This window comes from Acipenser ruthenus, chromosome 3, assembly GCF_902713425.1.
Source record: "Acipenser ruthenus chromosome 3, fAciRut3.2 maternal haplotype, whole genome shotgun sequence".
NCBI classification, from domain to species: Eukaryota; Metazoa; Chordata; class Actinopteri; order Acipenseriformes; family Acipenseridae; genus Acipenser; species Acipenser ruthenus.
The window spans coordinates 58,679,822-58,702,697 of record NC_081191.1 but is presented as its reverse complement, the minus strand read 5'-3'; the positions used below and the strand labels follow the sequence as shown (position 1 = coordinate 58,702,697).

Below are 22,876 nucleotides of genomic sequence, written 5' to 3'. Positions count from 1 at the left end.
CATCCTTATCCAGGGCAACATATAATTGTTACAAGATATCACATTATTTTTACATACAATTACATTCTTTTTTTACACATTACTTTCACATACAATTATCCATTTATACAGTTGGGTTTTTTACTGGATCAATCTAGGTAAAGTACCTTGCTCAAGGGTACAGCAGCAGTGTCCCCCACCTGGGATCGAACCTACGACTCTCCATTCAAGAGTCCAGAGCCCTAACCACTACTCCACACTGCTGCCCAACTGAACCCAAGACATGCTTCCAATGCAGACGCCCTCGCTTTCACCTCACAAAGTTTGCCCTTCCATTTTACAACATTTGCAAGTAGTATAGCAGTAAAGTTACAGTTTTTAACAAGTAACAAGACAAACAAGATTTTGTAAATATTGATTATGTATTATATCGATTGTATTGAAAGCTTTCATCTGATTTTGCAAACTATCATAATAATCTTGATCCTTTCATTTAGTATATTGTAATGTTTTCATGGTTAGGAAGTAGTACTCAGGGAGAAGGTGTTGAATTCTCGAAATGTTTGTTTCATTTGAAACTATACAGAGAATTCCTGTCAGGGCCGGAATTCATGGTACCAAAATAATAACCCTACGTTTTAGTCTTGGCACTTTCACTGCATATTATCTCCGGTCACAGCTCACATGCTCACTCAGTCGCACCCCCAGTTTCTCATTCAAGTCTCATTCAGTGTCCCCAGGCTCATGCACCCTCTTATATAACCTCCTGTCATTCCCCACCGCTGTCTGGCTCATCAACCAGTCACATCCATGCTCTGCAACCCCTGAAAAAAGCAACACACATTCTCCCCACTCATTCACTCACTCCCCCTTCCCATGATAAGTAACGGCATGACCTGTTCTCCTTACAATACATATGTAACATAAAAGACAGACGAGACAAAGTGAACTGAACAGAATTAGTTACTCTCATCAACCAGTATTGAGAGGAAACCATACTTCCTTGCACCAATAGGGACCACAATGAGCATTACAATGACAGGAAACCAACATTTTTCAGAGATCAAGAACAGAATCTAAGAATGATGAGATGACTCAGGGGGGAAAAACAAATCTCCAAAATGTAAGTGTCCCCCGAGAATTCTCAGCTGGCTGACTTCATCTTTCAAAATACTGTTTGTTTTCTCAACTAATCATGTAGCACTGCCAGTTAACACAACACACTTGCAAACTGAAGGTTATAGTTTCAAATCTCACGCATGCTAGACCTTTTTTTATATTTATCTTATATAATTTATTTTGCAGGCAAATGTTCAATTTTAAAACAGAAATAATTTAATATAAATTATATAGACATAACAATAAGTGCGTTCCCCAGCATATTTCCATGTTGACAAAACAAGTTAATTGTCATTAAACTCAGATGTCCTGTAATATACATATGTGTGGATAAAAAGCGCCTGGGGTCTGCAAAAATCTGCAAAAAAAAAAAAAAACAGAAACAGGAGAAGGACATTTTTAGCTTACTTTCTCACTTTCTCTTAGTGTATGACAGGTATTGACTTTTTTTTTTTTTTACATTTCACTTAAGAGTGTTGGGAACTACAAATTAAAAGTGAAATGGTGCTTTTGGCTGATTTACTTTTGCTGCGCCAATACCCTGAAAACACATAAACTATCCTTGCTGTATAGAGAGTCTCTGGCAGTTCTCGCTGATAACTTCCGTTCTGCTCAATTCATGGTTTTCAGTAAAAATGTAATTAAATAAAGATATACTCATTTTGGACAAGCCTGTATCATATCAAACTGCTAAAATCACATTCAACAACAAACATTACACCACAACTATGACTTTTAAAACAGTCACAGGATGAATACATCCCTTTTCAGTGTGCCGCTGCAGAGATGAATTTCCCATTTTTTTGCTGTCATATTTCTGTAATACTTTGCAAGATTTGCATTGTACAAAGCCACATGGACTTTATGGCTGAATACAACAAAGTCGTAATTTTTCCAAACAGTGGACAGTGACAGTTAACTTAATGGTAAGTTATGTAATAGCATTAACTACAGTTTTACATTAACTGTAATGTTACTTTGAACTACTGTACAAAAACTTTATCTTACAATAAAAACAATTGTTCTTATTTGCTTTACTGACCACAAACAATATGGCTGTGAAGGATATACACAGAAACAGAACATATATTTTTTGAATACAAATGCCACAGATGGAATATACTTAACAAAAGGGCAGCAGTGTGCATTAGTGGTTGGGGCTCTAGACTCTTGACCGGAGTGTCGTGGGTTCAATCCCAGGTGGGGGACAGTGCTGCTGTACCCTTGAGCAAGGTACTTTACCTAGATTGCTCCAGTAAAAACCCAACTGTATAAATGGGTAATTGTATGTAAAAATAATGTGATATCTTGTAACAATTGTAAGTTGTTGGATAAGGGCGTCTGCTAAGAAATAAATAATAATAATAAAAGACCTTCATGTACATACTATATATTTATAAAGAAACGATAATATTGTATTCGTTATTGATCGCCTTCCTAAAGTAATGTAAAGCATCACAACTCTCTCCAAACACAAAATTTGTATTTATTATATAGATTTAAGGAGGCTGTGAGGCCCTGAGCAAGTCACTTAACCTCCTTGTACTCCGTCTTTCGGGTGAGATGTAATTGTAAGTGACTCTGCAGCTGATGCATAGTTCACACACCCTAGTCTCTGTAAGTCACCTGGGATAAAGGCGTCTGCTAAATAAACAAATAATAATAATGATTTACCTTCCAAAAACTTGACAAATAGGTAAATTGGTAGGTTAGGTAGAGGGGGACTAAGATGGAAACCAGTCAGAAACACAAATTGCAAGCACACATTTTTTCTATTTTATTTTTTATTGAAAACCCGGCCTTATTGGTCATGTGTTTCTGGCAATTCCCAAGTAGGCTACAATGATCTATAGCTGTCCTGGCATTTCTATGATTCATTCTCTAGCTACCACATGCAGTATATTCACAATTCACCATTTAGACGGAGGGAACCAAATAAGTACAAGAAGCTTGATAACATGCAAACTCAAGCTGTGCAGCAAAATTGCTATGCATGTCATTAAGCATTAAATCTAAATATAATCTGTAATTCATATTTTTTCAATGTGTAAAACACCCAGTACACAGCTTATCTGGAGCGCTGGCTACAGTAATACAAAGTTTTATCGTCTTATTCTTAGCTCTACTAAATGTAATAGAGTATTTTAATTTAGTGTGGGCTGTATTTTGATTAGCAACACAGAATAGAAGTTATAATGCAATTTTTTAGCAGAGGGGTAGCCTATTTATTCTCATAGTGGTTTTGTTTCAACAAGTTTACAGTTTTCAAAACATTTTAGGTAAGTGAATTTTTTGTACAACCTCTAGCTGTGTAATAATCATTTATATCAACTTTGGAAGCTTATTTGCGCAATGTCCTGTAACTGTAGACATAAATCCAGTAACATACATTGTAGTATTAAATTACATCCTGTATGTTTTTGTGCCACGTGCCAAAAATAAATAATTCACTAAAGATGGCATATTTGTACGGTGTCCTCTAGGGTACACATTCAGTCTGATGTGGCAATGTTGTCTACTGGGGGAAGTGGGCCTCCTACAGAATATAAAGTTGATTTTCAGTGCATTCAAAATAAAGCCTCCCTGATACTGATGGCAGAATGTCCTAAAGTTCTGGTAAATGTCTGTCAACACTTTCATCACTCCAAGCTGTCTCATTGATTCAGAAATATATGATTAATAAATAAGCAGTCGCAATTATCTCTGATAATAGGGAATACCTTTTCTTTGGCCTCCAACAATGCACGATTTCTGCATGTCAACACAAGGCATTTCAACGCAGTTTTCTAGACGACCACTCTGACCACAAGTGCAGACTTTATAGCAGCCAACCTCCCCTTTAGATAAAGGAACCTGAATAAGGGCTTCTTGGTGGACAAGGAATTCTGAGGCTTCTCCCATTTTACAACCTACACAATTTAAAGAAAGAAAGTGAGACATAAGCAAGTGTTCAATCTAAATGTGCATTTCACAGGATTTGCAAGGTTCCCTTTCTCTTCATTTTAAGTCCTACATACCTAGAGTTAGCAATGCAATGGCAGTTCCCTCCATTTTTCCAATTTAAAATATATTCTTATAGTGTTAGTACATTAAATAAGTACAGTACTTCAAGAAACTTTGGTAGCTATTTCACTTACCATTAAAAATAAAGCCCATAAATGGCAATACAATTTTAAAAATGTTGTTTGTTTTAATCATGTTCAATACCACACTCCCATAAACAGACTGCTCTTCAAACCGGGGAGCTAGAGTCTGGGTGCCTTACTTTTTTCTTTGGTCATTTGTAATATGAGGACTATCACAAATGTTTTGGTCCGCACCGAGATGAGTATACTGTATAAATTATGAGATGGAACAATACAATGTATTTAATGTAGACCATGGTAGCCAATGTTAGGGTCGGAATGATACACCGGTTATACAATATGATGATACAGCTTTTTATTTTTTGTATTGTATTGTAGGATTTCTGGAATGTATCATCATAATGGTATTTCAGGTAAGTAGAGGGCAAGCTGCTGTAGTTTAATTAGTGATAGGACACAATATCTGAATATTCTAACACATATTTTTTGACATAAATACAAAAATCAGATGTTCGTATTTGCTACAAATGACAAAAATACCTTGTGAGATGAATATATATATATATATATATATATATATATATATATATATATATATATATATATATATATATATATATATATATATATATCTTGTGATAAATAGATGGTTATCGGGTGTTAGTCCCGATAGAAATAGTGGGGATTTCTACTTAAAGGACAGCGATAACTGTACTGTTTGTCACAAGATTTTAAAAAGTAGGATTTTCTTTTCGTTTGTTTTAAAATGGCCGCCGCTTAAAAGACTACAATTCCCCTAGTTCCTGGAACTCAGGGGCTCTGTAACGGCGGGATTCTGGGTAATAAAAAGGGGAGTGTTTTGTAGCAAGAGAGAGAGTGGTATGGCAGTGAGGCCTGAGTCTTGGATTATAAAAACGTGTGACCTAAAAACTAGACGAGTGTGAGAGTGGACTGGATTAATCTATAACCTGCAAAGACGATACGGGTTGGAAACAAAAGAAAAGAACAACACAGAAAAGACAGTAGGTGTGTTGGTTTTTTTTTTTAAGTGTTATAAAAACCCTAGCAGGACGTGCCTGTTTACGCCGAAGAGTGGAAAATATTGTTAGTATTAAACTGAACGGTGGCACGGTGGCACGGTTACACAGCGAGCGGAGGCTGTAAGGGACAGTCTTCAAAGGACGGTGAAATACGTAAATACAGCAATGTGCGCCGTTTAAAAAAATAAGCGTTTGGTGCACGCAATCCAACGCAAAGGACAGAACAGTAATACTGAAGACAATGTTTTGAAACTGGATATAAACTTACCTGCAACGCTACAACAATCAGTGAGTACTACAAGCACTACAACCTGAATACATATTCCTGTACTTACTTGGTGGAGTTGCTGGCAAGCCAGCTTGGTTACCCGGGAACAAGAAAGCGATACTGTGTTTTTTTTACTGGACTAAGTGCACCAAGTGTGGACAATTACAAGACTGAAAAGAAAAGGTGCATGTACCAGTGGACTTAAAGTAAATATATATATATATATATATATATATATATATATATATATATATATATATATATATATATATATAAACACAGGCTCAACATGGCAGCTCCTGAGCCACTATTTAAAAGTTTTAGACAAACCAGATTATGCGCGTGCACGAATAGTGATCTCTATGGAAAGACATCTGGGACAAAAACACGTTGTGCTGTCAGAATCTCCTGGGACAGAAAAAAGGCAAGCACATAATTCTGAAATGCCTCGCTTAAACAGTACCCAACTTCCTGAAAATGTTGTGTTTGTGATTTTTATATAGATTGTATATATTATATATTTTTTGTTTGCAACTTTCTGTTATGTGGAATGTAATAAACGAGAACCAAAACGGTGAGTTTTTTCCCCCCTTCACTTTACAACACCACGTTTGTTTTATTTGAAGTGTTTAAAGTTAAATTTCAGTTTTCGTTTGCTTGTTCAGCTACAAAAAACGTAAACCTCGTTATTACTTTATGAAAACGTGTCAATGGCCACTGTTTACTGTGAAGAAACGGCAATGGCAACAAATGGGGGAAAAAAAAAATGCAATGTCAACGTTATGTACTATTTATTTCGGGAATAAACAAAACAACATTTAACATGAACTGCTATTTGGCATCCTTTGTTCTGTACTTAATTCACTGGGGCCAAGGAAGTCCTACACAACTTATTCTTTACTCCTGGGATATTTTTCTATTTTAACGTGTTACATATTGTAAGGTCTTGTTGTAAAATAAAGGCTCACATACAGGGCCCAAGGCCACGCCCCTGCACTGCTGCTATGCCTTCGTTCAGAGCAATATAAATTTATTACTTTTTTAAAAACTAACGAATATTTAAATTGAGCGAATATCCGAACATGAATTTATGGGAATAGTTTCAATCCAAATGTATTTTTCACACAAACTAGCACCTCACAAAGGAGAGTGGTAATGGATGTAGAGCCTTCTCAAGATCCATACACAATACAATAATATCGGAAACAACCTACATTTTACGCAGCATTTTACACAGCATTTTACTCCATTTTGTGGCAAGGTGCCCGCCCCTTTTATTATTTTTGTATGATTATTATTTGTGTTGTATTATTGTTATTATCATTATTATATATTTTTGTATGTGTGTGGGAGAAAGCCGTCCGACATTATTGTTTGAAAATTAAAGAGTAGCTGGTGTGAATGTGGCTGGAGCATTAATAATTGAAGAAGGGAACTATAAAAAAAGACCTAGCAGTTTATGTTGACTCAGAAATGTCTTCATCTAGACAATGTGGGGAAGCTATAAAAAAGGCCAACAAGATGCTCGGATATATTGTGAGAAGTGTTGAATTTAAATCAGGGGAAGTAATGTTAAAACTCTACAATGCATTAGTAAGACCTCACCTAGAATATTGTGTTTAGTTCTGGTCACCTCGTTACAAAAAGGATACTGCTGCTCTAGAAAGAGTGCAAAGAAGAGCAACCAGAATTATCCCGGGTTTAAAAGGCATGTCGTATGCAGACAGGCTAAAAGAATTGAATGTATTCAGTCTTGAACAAAGAAAGACTACGCGGCGATCTGATTCAAACATTCAAAATTCTAAAAGGTATAGACAATGTCAACCCAGGGGACTTCTTTGACCTGAAAAAAGAAACAAGGACCAGGGGTCACAAATGGAGATAAGATAAAGGGGCATTCAGAACAGAAAATAGGAGGCACTTTTTTACACAGAGAATTGTGAGGGTCTGGAACCAACTCCCCAGTAATGTTGTTGAAGCTGACACCCTGGGATCCTTCAAGAAGCTACTTGATGAGATTCTGGGATCAATAAGCTACTAACAACCAAACGAGCAAGATGGGCTGAATGGCCTCCTCTCGTTTGTAAACTTTCTTATGTTCTTAATAAGGTAATTGTTTAATAGGTAATTAAGGCTCCAGCCACAGACATAAAAGGCCTACTCCAAACTCATTATTTGGAGAGAGCTTAGAAGACGTAGAAGAAAGAAAACCGCATTGAGAACCAAATGCTACCCAATAGAAAGGTACTCCTTTTGTTATCGTCATTGTGTTTGTTTTACTTTGGCCAGTGTGCCCTTTTGTTTATTAGTGTGTTTTTGTTTAAGTCTTTATTTTATATTGAATTAATAAAGAACAGCGCGAGCAGCGCTTTTTCATACCCCAGTACTGCCTCTTGTGTCTATCTTCCAGCTGGCTGGTGACTTCATCCACCAGCCAGCTTGCCACAGTACACTATGCACACTTCAATTAATATTGAAAATTGTGACTTGTCCCTTACTGTAATAATCACAGCATTTTGTAAAGCTAACCATGTATTGTGACACACTATTGAAACAGCCACCAGGCAAGACAAATTAACATCTCAAGTTTTAGATTTTGGTTAGTATAGTCACGGATATTACAACATATTGTTATTGTTTAGGCCTATGTAGAAGTCTGTGTAATTATTACTTATTGAGTTTAATGAGATCTGTAAATATAATATTTTCTGTTTATATCAGTTCCAGATGACCATTTATCAAGATATCAGAATATTGTGATTTATTGTAAAATCTTCTATCACTGTATGTGTCATGTTATTTCTTTATTTGTTTTTTAATAAAGAATTTGTTGAGATCATGACATCATGTTTTAAAAAAAAAATACTGAAATATTTTATTAAAAAAGATGTTTACATTTTATTTATTGACATTTTAAAGATATGAGAACCGAGATTTTCAGTTCCTATGTATTGGCCTAGTTTGGGAATTAGCTAGGCCAGAATTTTGACCTGTATTGGAATTTGACCAGGGAACAGGGTTCTGTAACTCCTCATCTTCAAAAGAGTGTTCTGCAATCAGGACATTGGTTTAGTGTATGTTTATAAGTGTTTGGAGGCTACCTCTAATCAAGTTGAGAGTGTGTTCTCATGCACTCTTTGCTGTCTCGGGCCCACAAGCAGAGTTGGGTCTGTCGTACAAAGTGTGCAAGAGAAGGTACACTTTCAACTTGATTGGAGGTAGCCACCAAACACTTACACATTATAAGTCATTACATCTAAATGACAAAAACCAGATGTTAACTTACTTAATATGTTTCAATAGAACCTGTTGTGGTTTAAACGTTTAGGATGCTTGGTCATTGACATTGTGAGTGTGAGATCTACACTCAGTGAAATTATAAGCAGTTGCTGCTAATAGCATGGGTGTCGTGACTTTGACATTATCAAAATGAAGTCCCCTCCTACAGTAAACTAGCTCCTAACACCATGCTGGGTAGCTGATTGAGTTCTGGCTCAGATCAAACTGTGCATCCTACCGAACCAGCAACACTACTTCAATTAAAAAAATAAAATAAAAACAATATTGTTCCAACATGTTACCTTGCACACAGATGAACGTGAGACAGTCCTGACCAGTTTGGCACCCTTTCCTGTTCACTTCACACAGCTGATTACTTGGACAGGGGTTAGGATTACAAGGGTGAATCACCTCCTCCACAATGTCTCCCAGTGAACTTGGGCCTGTAAAAATCATTATTCTATCTTAATGATGAACAAACAAGACTCATCCTTATTCAACAGAAAAAGGACCGTCATACTCTATCTGAGCAATTCTCTCACCCAAGATGCAAGTGAGAAAATGTCATAAAAAGGGGGTAATCTGTGCATATTAGTTCTTTATTTATTTATTTTTTTTTTTTAAACAGCAGGGAATATTTTTTCCCCCTACAATTTATGATTGTTGGCCATGCAGAAGACGACTCTATTAACTCTATTAAGAATTCTAATTTCTAGAAAAGTTTAGTTCTGTTCTATTATTTATTAAACAGTACTAACCACTAAAACTTGCAGCACAACTTTTTTCTTGGTAAAATTATAACTGCACATCATTTTCTCTTCATATTAAAGTCAGACAGCCTTCTATGTCACTTCTCAATAAGCACAAGAGTTTTTACTGCCACAGAAGATGCTCACATTTGCTAACACAACAAGCTGTGTCACCTGAGGCCCAGTGTGTTTAATGACATCAGTCTCTACTCTTACTCTGGGCAGCAGTGTGGAGTAGTGGTTAGGGCTCTGGACTCTTGACCGGAGGGTTGTGGGTTCAATCCCCAGTGGGGGACACTGCTGTTGTACCCTTGAGCAAGGTACTTGACCTAGATTGCTCCAGTAATAACCTAACTGTATAAATGGGTAATTGTATGTAAAAATAATGTGATATGTGAAATAATGTGATATGTTGTAACAATTGTAAGTCGCCCTGGATAAGGGCGTCTGCTAAGAAATAAATAATAATAATAATAATAATACTTACTGAGGTAGCTTTCCAGAGGAATACAGTACTCAGCATCATCTGTAGGGGACAAGAAGTCACAAATGGTTTCAGGACTCGTTCCCTCTGAAAATTTACTCTGGTCTCCGCAATGTTTGAGTATGTTCACACAGTCTGACCTGTAAAAACACAATGAGTGGTACTGCATTACACTGTGTGCCCCCTATCTTTGAGAAACTAAAACACAACAATACTTCAATTTCATGAATGCACATTCACAAGTCTACTGCAATCATATCCTCTTGGCCTGTAAAGTAAATAGTACCACCAAAATGTAAACACAATTTTTCTACATTGATCAGCTCAAGTATATTTAATGGAAGAACTCATTTAAATTTATTATTTTATAGCAGTACTAATACAAAAATGTAACTTTAGTTTTGACCTAAGAATACCATTGTGAAAAGCTGCATGCAGAAGCTTGTGTCCCAGGTAGCTTTGGTGAGTGGCAGGCATCTACATAGTTATTTTACTGTATAGACACCCAAGATTTCAAGTTTTTTTTAAAGGGATCTGTGTAAGCACAAGGGGCCGAAGGATTGTTGTGCCAAATTGCTAAACGCACATCTTTTTCTGGATGAAAAAACCCCACCAATTACTATCCTAAAATATAATCACTTACAGCTCTTAAATTAAATAGAGCTGTGCATTGCTGGTTTATTGTGCTTTTTCTATTTCTCAAACATTCTAATGACTGTGTTAAAGATCTTTGAGAATAGTCCAATTTCTTAAAGGTGGACTGTTTGGTTTTGCTGTTGTCTGTAGGAGAAAAGGATGGGTCATATGTTGTGTGTATAAACTTTAACTAAAATGGTCATTAAGTTCTTTCTCAGAATGGTCTTGGAAGATACCTGAATGGTCCTAGACAAAAAAACATTTACCTAGCTTTGCTTGGCAGGTGCTGTTTTGTTCACTCTCAAGTATTGGCATCTCTGGGTTTGTTAAACCAACAGTTAAAGTTTACTTATTATTTGGTATACATTCTAATTTCAGGTGTAATCTGAATCTTAGGCTGGGACCAAATCAAAACTTTGACAACCCGCTAATCGCTTAACAAAACTGTATTTAATAGCGTTTTCTTTTTTTTGTAAGTATCTTATTTCTTCTACTCATAAAAAGAAAAAGCTATTGAATACAGTTTTGTTAAGTGTGATTAGTGGGTTGTCAAAGTTTTGATTTGGTCCCAGCCTTAACTTCATTCAATTTGCGTTCTTGAGCAGAAAATCCAACACGGCAGTGGATCCCAGATTCCTGCCACTTTTCAGCTTTTTTTTACTTCTCCTCACTTTCATCTCCGATGAGTGCAACAATGTGCACGTTGATAAATGTGCAATTCTCATGGTTTGCAAGGCATTCAAATTATAAGGACATTAAGAACTGAAGAACTAAATAATAAAGTCAAAACTTAGCAGTTCCTTTCTAGTTTACATCCCATACCCAGATCCCATATCCAGTCAGAATCGACAAGCTTTTATTTTATGTGCAGTATTTGAAGATGTAAAAAGGTTGATCCCTAGGACGTCTCCAGGTAACTGCATTCTAAATAAATAAATGCGTAATAATATTATGATTATTATTATTATTATGATTGTTATTAATAATAATAATAATAATAATAATAATAATAATACCCATATTGCACATCTATCAGAATAATGCAATGTTAACTGCAGCAATTAACTCAAACAGCATCAGTGGGTAAGCCCACAGAGGTGATTTTATTTTCGATGTTATAAAGTTCCTGCAGTCTCTGCACTTGAAAACGCAGATTTGATTGTGTTGGTCTTCAAGAGCGAGGCATTTGGCTAAACTTCGAGTGTTGAACTAGTTTGTAATAGTTACTTTGTTGTTACAAGTTTTTTTTATATGTGCCTAATGTCTGTCAGTGTGCACTTACTAGATATTTTTTACCTTAGGAAAAAAGTAAGCTTAGAGCCCTGCAATGAGGGATGCACAATGGTAGAATTTTACCCTACCAACTGTGCAATCAAAACATTTTTGAAAAACCATACTACCAAGAATGGCCAAAAGAAATATTCTGTTGATGATTACAAAAACCTAAAAGCACTTAAAGGAAATTTAAAGATAATTTTAAAGATGTTATGCTTTGGTAAACAGTAGCTGAAAAAAAAGAAAACTTAATTTATATATATATATATATATATATATATATATATATATATATATATATATATATATATATATATAAATATATATATATAAATGTTCAACAGCAAATAAAAGCTGGTAAGTTATTTTTGCAAAATTCTGTTTGTGTATTTATTTATTTTTTAAATGTGCGTCTACAATTTAACTTCGGTACATGTGTGCCTAAGAAAAAAAGTTAGCGTTGTAAACCTAGCCAGTATTAAATCAAGTGGACTTTTATATTAAAAATTACAAAAAAAATTAGCATTGTAAACATAGCCAGTATTAAATCAAGTGGACTTTTATATAAAAAATGTGTATGACAGTTTAATCAATTTACCTATAATTTAATACCAAATAATATCGGAAAAAAATCTCAATCCTAATAAAGCTTAGGCTTAATAATTTCGACACATGTACTTAATCGTTGCAAACGTACTTGCAGATAATGCTTCCCCGAGATTTGCTGTGACAGGGTTTGATTTGAAGAGAGCAAGCTACAGCCTTCCACATTTCCGGGTGACATTTTCTGATGTCCAAGACAGGAATGTTCATGAAGGGCATCTTGATGCTCCCCTTTTCCCAGAGTTTCATGTCGTCCATGGCTCCCTGGTCTGACTGGGCATTGCAGCTCCGGAACAGGCCTGTTGGTCTTCAAAAGAGCAAGAGAGATCAAAGAATGGGATTTATAGCTGAATTCACTGTGATATCAACCATCTTTAAAAAACAAGCGGGTTATACCATATCATTAACTATAAATAACCATGTTGCTGTGATCTGAAACAGACTGGAGATCATCATACTAGCTAGCAATGTATTTGCTTTTTATTAGGCTCAGTTTCACAGCAATGTTTTTCTTATCAGTAGGGCTGGTAAAGTTTATTTGAAGAGAGACTCTGAGTGACAGGTCGTCTGCATAGACATACAGAAACGTTAATTTTAAAGAAACCCTACGGTGTTATGGTAACAACAATAACTTAAGAGAAATCTGGAAAGGAAATTAAACTGTATGTTCAAGCAGCAGGAACTGCATTTTCTAAATAGCAATGACTGTAAGGGTATTTTTCAATAGCATTACAAAATAAATATGAATTCACCAAATATTTGCATTTCTTTGAAATGTATTGACTACTATGACTACACAGATTGTATACAGAAATAAACATTGAAAGATTCTTAGGTTTATTGGCTAAAGAAACACCTGCTTGTTTATTCACTTATTCAGACATGACTGAGTCAGATTATAATATTTTAAGGTTTGAGATGTCTTGTGTTTCCAAACAAAATAGAGGTAGCACGCTATGATAGTAATGCTATTATTCCTGAAATAAATCCACCTGTACTTTTTTTATTTTAATATGGGTTTACAACAAACTTCAAAAGTACCATGCCAGTGGGTGTCATTTTATGGTAATTAAGGAGGGTCTATGCTAATATTTCAGATGGCACACATAATAAACTGTCCTATAAATTAAACATGAATTGCATTAAAAGGGTGTTTACACATTTTAGAAGGATATTACAGAAACGTTCCTGTTTTAATAACCTAATCGTGGCCCCTCAGTTTTCGACTGATGTAACAGGATCGTTCTACTTGTCATCCTTACTTTTTTCTATCTCGGAGGATTGTTAAATGTAATTATTGTAATTATCTGTAAAATGTTTCCCTTAAGATTCCCTTGTAACACAAATAAGATGCCAATGTAATGTGCAAACGCTTTGCCAATATGCTACTGCTACAACTAATTCCACTGAAGTTTCTGTTGAACGACGTACTATTAATATGTGTTTTATGCAGTTACCTCTTCATTCAGCAATGCGACCATCAGTATTAATAGCCTCACTGTAACATGAATTTCAAGTTAAAACAAAACGTCTGGAAAAAGATTCTTAACTCCAAACCAATAAAAAAGGCTATCATTATTATAAAAGGAGTACCTTTGTGTTAAAATCCAACAGTGGGACTCAATGCTTGGATCTTAAGACCATAAGCTATGGCTTTACTGATTAAGCTATAAAGAGAGTTTGGTTTGCTGCTGAGATTATCAGTGATAGTCTGGAATGTGTATATTGACTTTATAATGTATCTGTATAACAAAGTTTACAGTATAAACAGATTAACCTCTTTTGAGATTGCTCACAGTCTGTTGTGAAATTCTTGAGAATGTACTTTGACAATCGGGGGAAGCACTGATGTAGTTCTGTGCCCTTTCCCTATATTTATATTTTTGAATAACAAGTTTCATTGGAGCCTTGCATTACTTGTTCTGAAGTATTTCTTAACACAAGCACTGCAACGGAATTGCAGGAGATAAGGATGACGATTCTTCAATTTATCCCTGGTATTTGTGCATTTTGACCCATGGAACGATGCTAATCAAACCAAACTGGCACTGGCCTAACGCCTCCAGGTGCTCAACACTTGTAACACACATTTCCAAAACCTAGAAAAGTATAGTACGATGACGGTTTGATATAAAAAATCTGTTCTGGTATAAAGATAAACAACAATGGTTAACAAAACCATATCATGATTATTTAATTAAGTACCCCTATGAAAACAACCACAAAGTGGAAGTTACATTTTACCTGTTGTTAAAGTTGGTACAGTAAGAGAGATCTTTACAGCCCAATTGGCATGGCTCCTGTACATCAGCCAGACAGGTTAGCATTGAGACTTCCACAGGTTTGTATTCACAGAGGCTTTCAAACTCCTGCCAACTCTGTGTACTGCCCCAGCTGGTGCTATAAAGTTTACTACACAAATCTCTGCCAAAACATAATTACAAGTAATTAGCCTTAAAACACAAATTAAATCACAAAAACAATAATTACTCTAAAGATAACTGGAATCCTTTCGCAGTATAAATAGTCTGTTTGCAGTACGTAGCAATTAGCTTGTAAAACCTAACAAGAGCTGGCTTTAGACTGCATGTCAATTATTTGTCTATCAGGTAGTTTATCCTCCTGTACGAAAGAGTAAAAGCTGAAAAGCTTATTAATATAGACAAACCGCACAACTGTTTACAGTATCAGATGACAAACACAACACATTCTGTATGCAGGAGGAGGCTGTGTGGTCCAGTGGTTAAAGAAAAGGGCTTGTAACCAGAAGGTCCCCGGTTCAAATCCCACCTCAGCCACTGACTCATTGTGTGACCCTGAGCAAGTCACTTAACCTCCTTGTGCTCTGTCTTTCGGGTGAGACTTAATTGTAAGTGACTCTGCAGCTGATGCATAGTTCACACACCCTAGTCTCTGTAAGTCACCTTGGATAAAGGCGTCTGCTAAATAAACAAATAATAATGCACCTCTTACAACTGGCGTATGAGCATATAGAGAGCGTTTGTAGAGGATATACAGTGTTTATTGACTCACATGTTGTTCTGGCTTTTAAGTATGTGTTTCAGATACTTTACACTTTTAGCTACACCTAGGTCTTTATCAATGTTCTATGGACATGCCTGTGTTCTGTACTGTATTTACCGCAAGCAGCACAACCCCTAATACAGGATGGTCTGAATTATTCGGTACCTATTTGCAGCAATGACTTTGATCATTTAGGAATGGGAGTTTAAAACAAACAACCTGAATGAATGTGCAGGTCTGGCATAAAGTCGCTTTGGGTGTATTAAAAAACATGTAATGTTGAGCAAAATGCACACAGGGGGCACTGTTGACACCAATATCAAGCATATCAAACCATTAACTGTGAAATGCAAAATGTAAACACAAGAATACAGCAAACTTGAAAGGTCTGAATGGACAGTCACAACCGATGTTAAATATGGCCACCTTCCATGGCAACACTATTGTTGCTGTTTTTTTAACTAACCTACAGACAGTTGTATTCGCTTTAGAACAGCAAAGCAATTTGGGCGAGGGGGGTGTGTCCACAGTAGTTACAGGGTAAGGGGATCGTGAACTCTCCAGAAAACACTGCCACAGCGGGTCTTGTGGCAGAGGCTGCTTCTTGCAGCCCTCAATAAGGCCATCAACGATTTCGTTCTCCATCGTCATGGTCCTCAGAATTGTTTTGCAAGCTGTTTGGCAGGATGTGTCCTCTGCTCTGTCACAACAATACAAACCTGCAAATCATTAGAAAGGACCATTAGTCACATTACATTGGAGAGGTCAGGAAATTACATCTATGAAAGATAAAAAGGCGACAGATTTTACCTAAGAAAATGAAACTCTACTATTTAACAGTAAGGAAACAGTTACAAAACAGTAGTCACTTACTATCAATGGGATTTCTCATGGGGTAAGACTGTGTGTAGTTGTCAACACAGCGAATTAACTCAGGGCTGATGGATTTGCAATAATTTTCAACTGCCTTAATCTGTGAAGGGGTAGGAGAAGAGTCTGTTCGAAAAATAGCTTGACAGTACTCTCTGCAGTTTGTGTGCCGCCCTGCATAACTGCAGCAAACTGACCCCACTGGAATGAAGGGAAACAAATCAACATATTAAATGGGGAAAAAGACGACATAGCTGAGTTTGTAAGTTCAGGAATCACATGTATGTCACACTGCTATTATTGGGGACATGGGAAACAAAGTGCTTTCACATCCTGTATATATGTAAAACTATAACTGTGTGTAGTTTGAATGCCTTTTTGAGAATTAGAAAAAGAAAATAAGGATTTCATTCATTCTCAAGTTCAGCTGTGACAGCTGTGGCCATTTCAGTTAAGCAGAGGTCGCAACCTTGCCCCTCAGGCATGTAAACAAAGCTATCAAGCGCTTCAGGTTAAAACGTAAATATGCCACATTGCAGAACGTGTGGGTAACGAAGGGTGTGGTGTGTGTCTCTTTGTAGTTTCCTTCCAGAAAAACAGATGGTAATGGCTTTTAATTTGCATTCTCAAATTTTTTGGCCAATCAGTGTGCATAAAGGTTCATTCGATTTTAAATTACACAACGTAAATTTTTGGAAATATCTAGTGTGAGTTCTCAATCCAACACTTGTTGCAGAGGGAGTATTCTAGGGCAACTAGAAGGTTAAGGCATAATAAACATTTAAATCTAACCATATTTACACAGGATGGGATTGTAGACCAATCTGAAAAAAAAAAGTTTCTAGTACTGCAGGGTAAAAATCTTTGAGATTCGTTTATGAGATGGTTTCTCCAAACTTTAGAAATAAATATTAAAACAAATTCTATGAAATAAAAAAAAATACTCACTCTCATTTCTGTTGATACAGCTGTAAAGAGCAGTCTACAGAAAACAAATTAATACATATTATAATATGATAATGATAATATTCAACACACCAGGATTTCTGGTGGAAGACTAACAACAGCTTACAAAGTTCAGAAAGCAAGTTTTCTGACGAATACAAAGCACAACATCACATACCTCGCGGTCCTTTCTGCATACTTTTGAAATATCATTCTTGGAGGATGCCTATGGGTAATGAAAAACAATACATAAACATTTTTTCAAAAACCTTTTAATAAAAAGACACCCTGGTACATGTGCTACAAAAGGCCTGGAGCATAGATAAGTCTTTTGATTAATCATACGTCATCGTACGGCACTACAGCTTACCAATTTGCATTCTCGCCGACATTCAACAGCAATGGTGAGTTCACAACATCCAAGTCCAACCCAACCCTCAGATTTTTTGGATGCACCTGCATAAAAAAAAATACAAGATCTATTTATAATATGATTAATGATGTGCTTAAGCCCTACAATGCAGGCCAAAAACTGTATTATGAATAGTGCTGGGACAAATATCTGAATATTCGAACAAACATTTCTTGACATGTATTCGAAGGCAAAAATCCATTGTGTTCGCCAGAAATAACACAACTTGCACCATTTTTATCAAATTGCTAGAATTTGCACGACAATTTCTAAAACGGAAAATTCACACTTTAGCAAATATGCAGAGTATCCAGCATCTCTTAGCTTGAAAATCGCAGAAATTATTGTACTTGAAGAATAAATACATACTTCAACTAGGCGTTTTACATGTGTGTTGATTTAAATGCATTATCTAAAGTAACAGGGGTATAACAAAAGACATATCACTTGAACTGGAAAAGGTGAATTTCTGCCTAAAATTGGCTCCAGTGTCAAGAATAACAACCCATTAAAGAAAATGATCCCAAATTGTATAAAAAATAACTACAGAATATCCTATTATGTAAAAACACCTTGTTTTAATCATTACTTGATCATTGTATCAACAACATTATGTAGCCTGTATAATGTTTTATGCAAACAAATAAATACAAAATAATGCAATAAATTCATAATTATGATTTATTTTTGTTTTTAAATTACGTGTCACAAAAAAGAACACATGAAACATTTCAGAATACAAATTGATAATTTTTACATTTAGTAAAAAAAATTTACATTTTCTTTAAAAAGGTAGACAAGAAGGTATTATCAGTGGCAACAACAAAGTAGTTTTATTATTTGAAAAACTACTAAACATAATAGATAGCTGTGAGAAGCTGCAGGGTAAAGACTGATACCATCTTTGTCTGCAAAATAAAAGTGCATTGAAAGAAGAACCTTTGCAGTACTCATCTCCTTAGAAGAGTATACAGTATTCAAAATGTGTCTGTGTACATGTACGTATAAATCATAATCTGTTATACCCGTTACTTTAGCTAATGCATTTTAGTCAACACACACATTATTTAAAATGCCTTAGCTAAAGTATGTGTTTTTTATCTTTCTACTGGATATCTAGCATATCATTTAAAATGACCTAGCTAAACTGTGAATTGGGTCGGCAGTGCAGAGTTCACATTTCAGATGTTCTATTTCATATTGTTCGGTATTTAACATATTCTACAAAAAATTTTAGCATTTTTGGAGGCCCCAGGGATTTTTTCAAATCATTACAGAGATAAATCGCTACTTTGGCCCAACAGTTGTGTCCAAAAACTATGCATCTCCTCCAGGCTCCATGCTGTACAACTTGCTTTAGATTGGTGCCAAAAACAATACACTGGGGTTACTGACCGAGTACAAATTTGCCTTGTATACATATTTCTGGCATTAATAAATAACGCAAAATTTTGAATAATTCAGTCATGTTGTAGCATACAGACTTAATTTCATATGCTGTAGTTCAGACTTACCAGGTAAGGAGGCATTGATGCAGACCCAAAGCTCACCCTAAAACAGAACAAAACAAATTTTAATGCAGGTGACTTTTACCTATTAAACAGTAAGTATTTATTTTTAGTGCTCCTTTCATTTTTGTGAGATTTGCAATCAATGGGAGTGGTTCTAATTGAAACTATTCAAATACAGTACACCCCTGCTATAACGCCCTTCATTATAACTGACTTTTGGCTAGAACAAACCTGAGTCACTGAACCCCAGATCATATAAAAACACACTGTCAACATCCCAGTCTGTACGCACGGGATGCCACCTCCGCAGTGAAATCAACTCTTGTCTTATTAAAAATAATTTTATGTTGTAACAAAGCTGGAAATTATATTGATAGTTTGAAAAAAGCAGTAACGCAGGCATGCCTCTGTCGTGAATATAGGTTCTCAAAAAACAACAACAACAACACTTGAGGATCTGATTAACTTTTCATGTCAAACTTTTCATGTTGGGTTGATCTGGAATAAAAGCTCAGTTTGGGATTCTTGCATGTTGGAGATTTGGTGCACTTTGAAACGTTCCAGGTCAGACTGATTTTGAATAAAAGTTCAGCTTCAATTCTGGAATTTTACTTTATGTACTGCATTTTAATTCTTTAACGAATAGGATAAAGCAAAGGCAGAATACTGCATACATGAGATGAACAGGTACATGTAATTCTACTTGTATTCACAATCTCATCTCATGAACTTACTCCAACAGTTTATCGTTCATTTTGATTGTATTTTTGCTGTAACTAGGGGTCTACCTAAATTGCGATTTCGCAGACTTCCCGGAAATTGAGGAGTCACCGCGAAATTCACCTCTTTTTGGAGCCAATACATACTGGACAAGTACGGAGAAAAAAAAAAAAAGAAACCTTGTTTAAATGAACTACTGCACAACGCAAGCGACGCAAACTACGTATCTTCTTTCTGGAGATACGCTTCTTTTTATTCCTTCACCGTCCTGTGTGCATTGCACTTAGGCAAAAAAATTAAAAAAAATATATGTCCTTAAGACAAATAACATTTACAAAAAAATACTCCAAAGCGGTTAACGTTCTTGTTTACTGTTCAAATGACAACAATGTTTTAATCAGCCTATGAATGCGTCTGTACTGGCTTTTCTGTGACCTTTACTGTACAGTAGGGGGTTGTTTTGATTTAGGTTGCTAAAATCTAGTTTTTAGCATTGGAGGTAAAATATCAGAAATGGATGACAAAGCAAAAAAAGCAAAGTATATTTTGGCTGATGATTGTGTCAAGATATTTCCCAAAGAAACTGTACATGCAGATGGAGGTAATTGTTTTGCACATCTTGTAATGTGTCTTTGGAAAAAATACGATTGATCTCTATTTAGTTTCAGAATCACATATTAAACGAAAGGCTACTACAGAGGCTGCTGAACAGAACGTAAAATAAACAGCTTTCAGAAAATAAACTGGAAAGTCAGCGCAGACAAAAAGTATTCCTGTCGGTTGTAGCCAACTTAAATCAGTACTACAGGTACGATCTAGCACAGCCACCTCGCTTCAAACAACCTGCTGCTTACTTTTTAAACGCAGTTACAATTTTAGACCCGGGCACGTTTTCTTTGTTTTGACTTGGTACTAATAAAATAAATTATTGGATGGGACAAATAACATGACAACGAACGTGCTGCATATATTGCATTTACTAAAGTATGCCAGATGCCCTTGGGTAACGGAGTTTTGGGACTGTTTCTAATCGATTTCCACATCTGTATAACTTGGCAAAGCTTTGCAACCAATTCAGTGGATGCAGAACGTGCAGTCTCAATGTATGGGTAAGTCCACACCAGACAGAGAATTTCGGCAGCAACTGCTGGGGTATGTTGCATGCTTGCCTTTAACAAATGACAGCACACTGTTTTAGTAAGGAAGCAAGTACCATTATCAGGTCTGCGAAATGTCAGTCAAATCCTAATTTTATTCCATAACCTACCCGTGAAAAATACGTAAATTTACCGTGATTTAAGTAGAACCCTAGCTATAACGAACCCCTCGATATAATGAACAAAAGGCTTGGACCCCAACAAGTTCGTTATAGCGAGGGTGTACTGTATTGTGCTTATTGCTTTAATAGTTATTTGATATTTTCAGTTTTTTAAAAGTGATTAAATCTGTGTTCTGCATTGTGTAGAGAAATTCATGTAGATGTACTGCTGGCAACAAAGAGATGTGCAATAGAAAGCAACTAAACAGAAAAGTAACTTCTGAACTCAGGTAAAAGACAAAAATCCCATTCAGAATGGTGGCTAACATCACATAGGAAAGGGAACAGTAAAATCAATGACGACGCAATTTTAAACTCCCTCTCTTTAACGTTACAAATCCTCCACGATAGCATCCACACTTCCAGTTCTCCCCATTATCATTGGGGATAATTATTGTAATAACATGAATTCTGCTTACCATAGATTCTGGACAATAACTCGGCAGTCGCTGCAGCAGGTGTTTTAACCGAGATTCACTTTTTGTGGTAGCAAGCTGTTAAAAAAAAAAAACAACCAAAAAATGTTTTTCAATTTCAACTGTTCAATGTTTGTTGTCTACTTGAGTTTCTTATTCAAGGTGAAAGGGACAAGAAATTTGCAGGCAAACTGTTGTTTATGCAAGTAACAAAACTTGAAAGGTACATTATGCTGAGACTCTGTGCCTGTAATTAGTTACTCTGCGAGACATACAGCCTCACATCTGGTTGATTTTACTGTGATATAAACCCCTAGAGTTTCTCTAACTTGTGTTCCTAACACTGACAGGAGTTTTGCCACGATAACAAGACCTGTATTATCTTCCAGTTTCTGTCTATACATTTCCTTCTGGCTGCAGTAAAGAACAGGAGGCTCTTCTGTGCAGCTTCACATCAGATGGGAATACTAGATGTTAGTCAATGACTCACTTTCATAGTTACAAAGCTCAGATCTCTAAATTAGCCCACTATGGGCAGGGTCAATAAGAGTTCTGTGGGTGTAACACTTTCTGCAGATAATGGCCTTTTGGTTATTTCTTTTATGTCCTGACTGAAAAAGAACAGAGGTACATGTTTCTATAAAATGTCCTCCAACTGGATTATTTTGACATATACCATGCAAATCTACAGTGATAATACCAGGACAGTTTTGTTTTGTGGTTTTGAGGCAAACCTTTTATCATTAAAAGGTTTGGATCTTTTTTTAAAACTGAAAACATAAAAGGTTTCACAATATAAAATCTGGGGGTAGCTGCATTTCAAACTTATCAAGGCTGAATCAACATAAGGTCTTTGCATGAGGGCAGGAGGGGTGGGGTAGCAAAGAAAATACTTAAAAAGTGAACTAAATTCACCCAAATGAATTTCCATTTTGAAAACACAATTCCCCTCCAGTAAGAGTCAAACCTGATTCCACAGTATGCAGGTTATTCACCAGATCACAGTACCAGCTATCCTTCCCAATAACTAGGTTGACACTTGTACCCTGGATTTAGCAGGGCACTACTTAGAAAAACAGCTTGGTATGGAATATTAGTTTTAGCTATGACTCCATCCATTGCTGTTCTTTAGATTCACTTTG

At 35.9% G+C, this 22,876-nt stretch overlaps 1 protein-coding gene across 1 annotated transcript in view; it reads right to left on the bottom strand.

Annotated features, from left to right (window-relative positions):
- The window catches only part of LOC117394474 (reversion-inducing cysteine-rich protein with Kazal motifs-like), a 56,008-nt gene that overhangs the window by 17,663 nt on the left and 15,469 nt on the right, over positions 1–22,876 (bottom strand). The window contains exons 3-14 of the mRNA XM_033992812.3: positions 21,738–21,812; positions 19,284–19,320; positions 17,728–17,813; positions 17,536–17,583; positions 17,361–17,394; positions 16,416–16,613; positions 16,009–16,261; positions 14,763–14,942; positions 12,613–12,825; positions 10,008–10,144; positions 9,074–9,214; positions 3,819–4,007 (exon numbers count right to left, since the gene is read on the bottom strand). Coding sequence (XP_033848703.3) covers positions 3,819–4,007; positions 9,074–9,214; positions 10,008–10,144; positions 12,613–12,825; positions 14,763–14,942; positions 16,009–16,261; positions 16,416–16,613; positions 17,361–17,394; positions 17,536–17,583; positions 17,728–17,813; positions 19,284–19,320; positions 21,738–21,812 — 1,591 coding nt within the window. The remainder of the gene's footprint in view (positions 1–3,818; positions 4,008–9,073; positions 9,215–10,007; positions 10,145–12,612; positions 12,826–14,762; positions 14,943–16,008; positions 16,262–16,415; positions 16,614–17,360; positions 17,395–17,535; positions 17,584–17,727; positions 17,814–19,283; positions 19,321–21,737; positions 21,813–22,876) is intronic.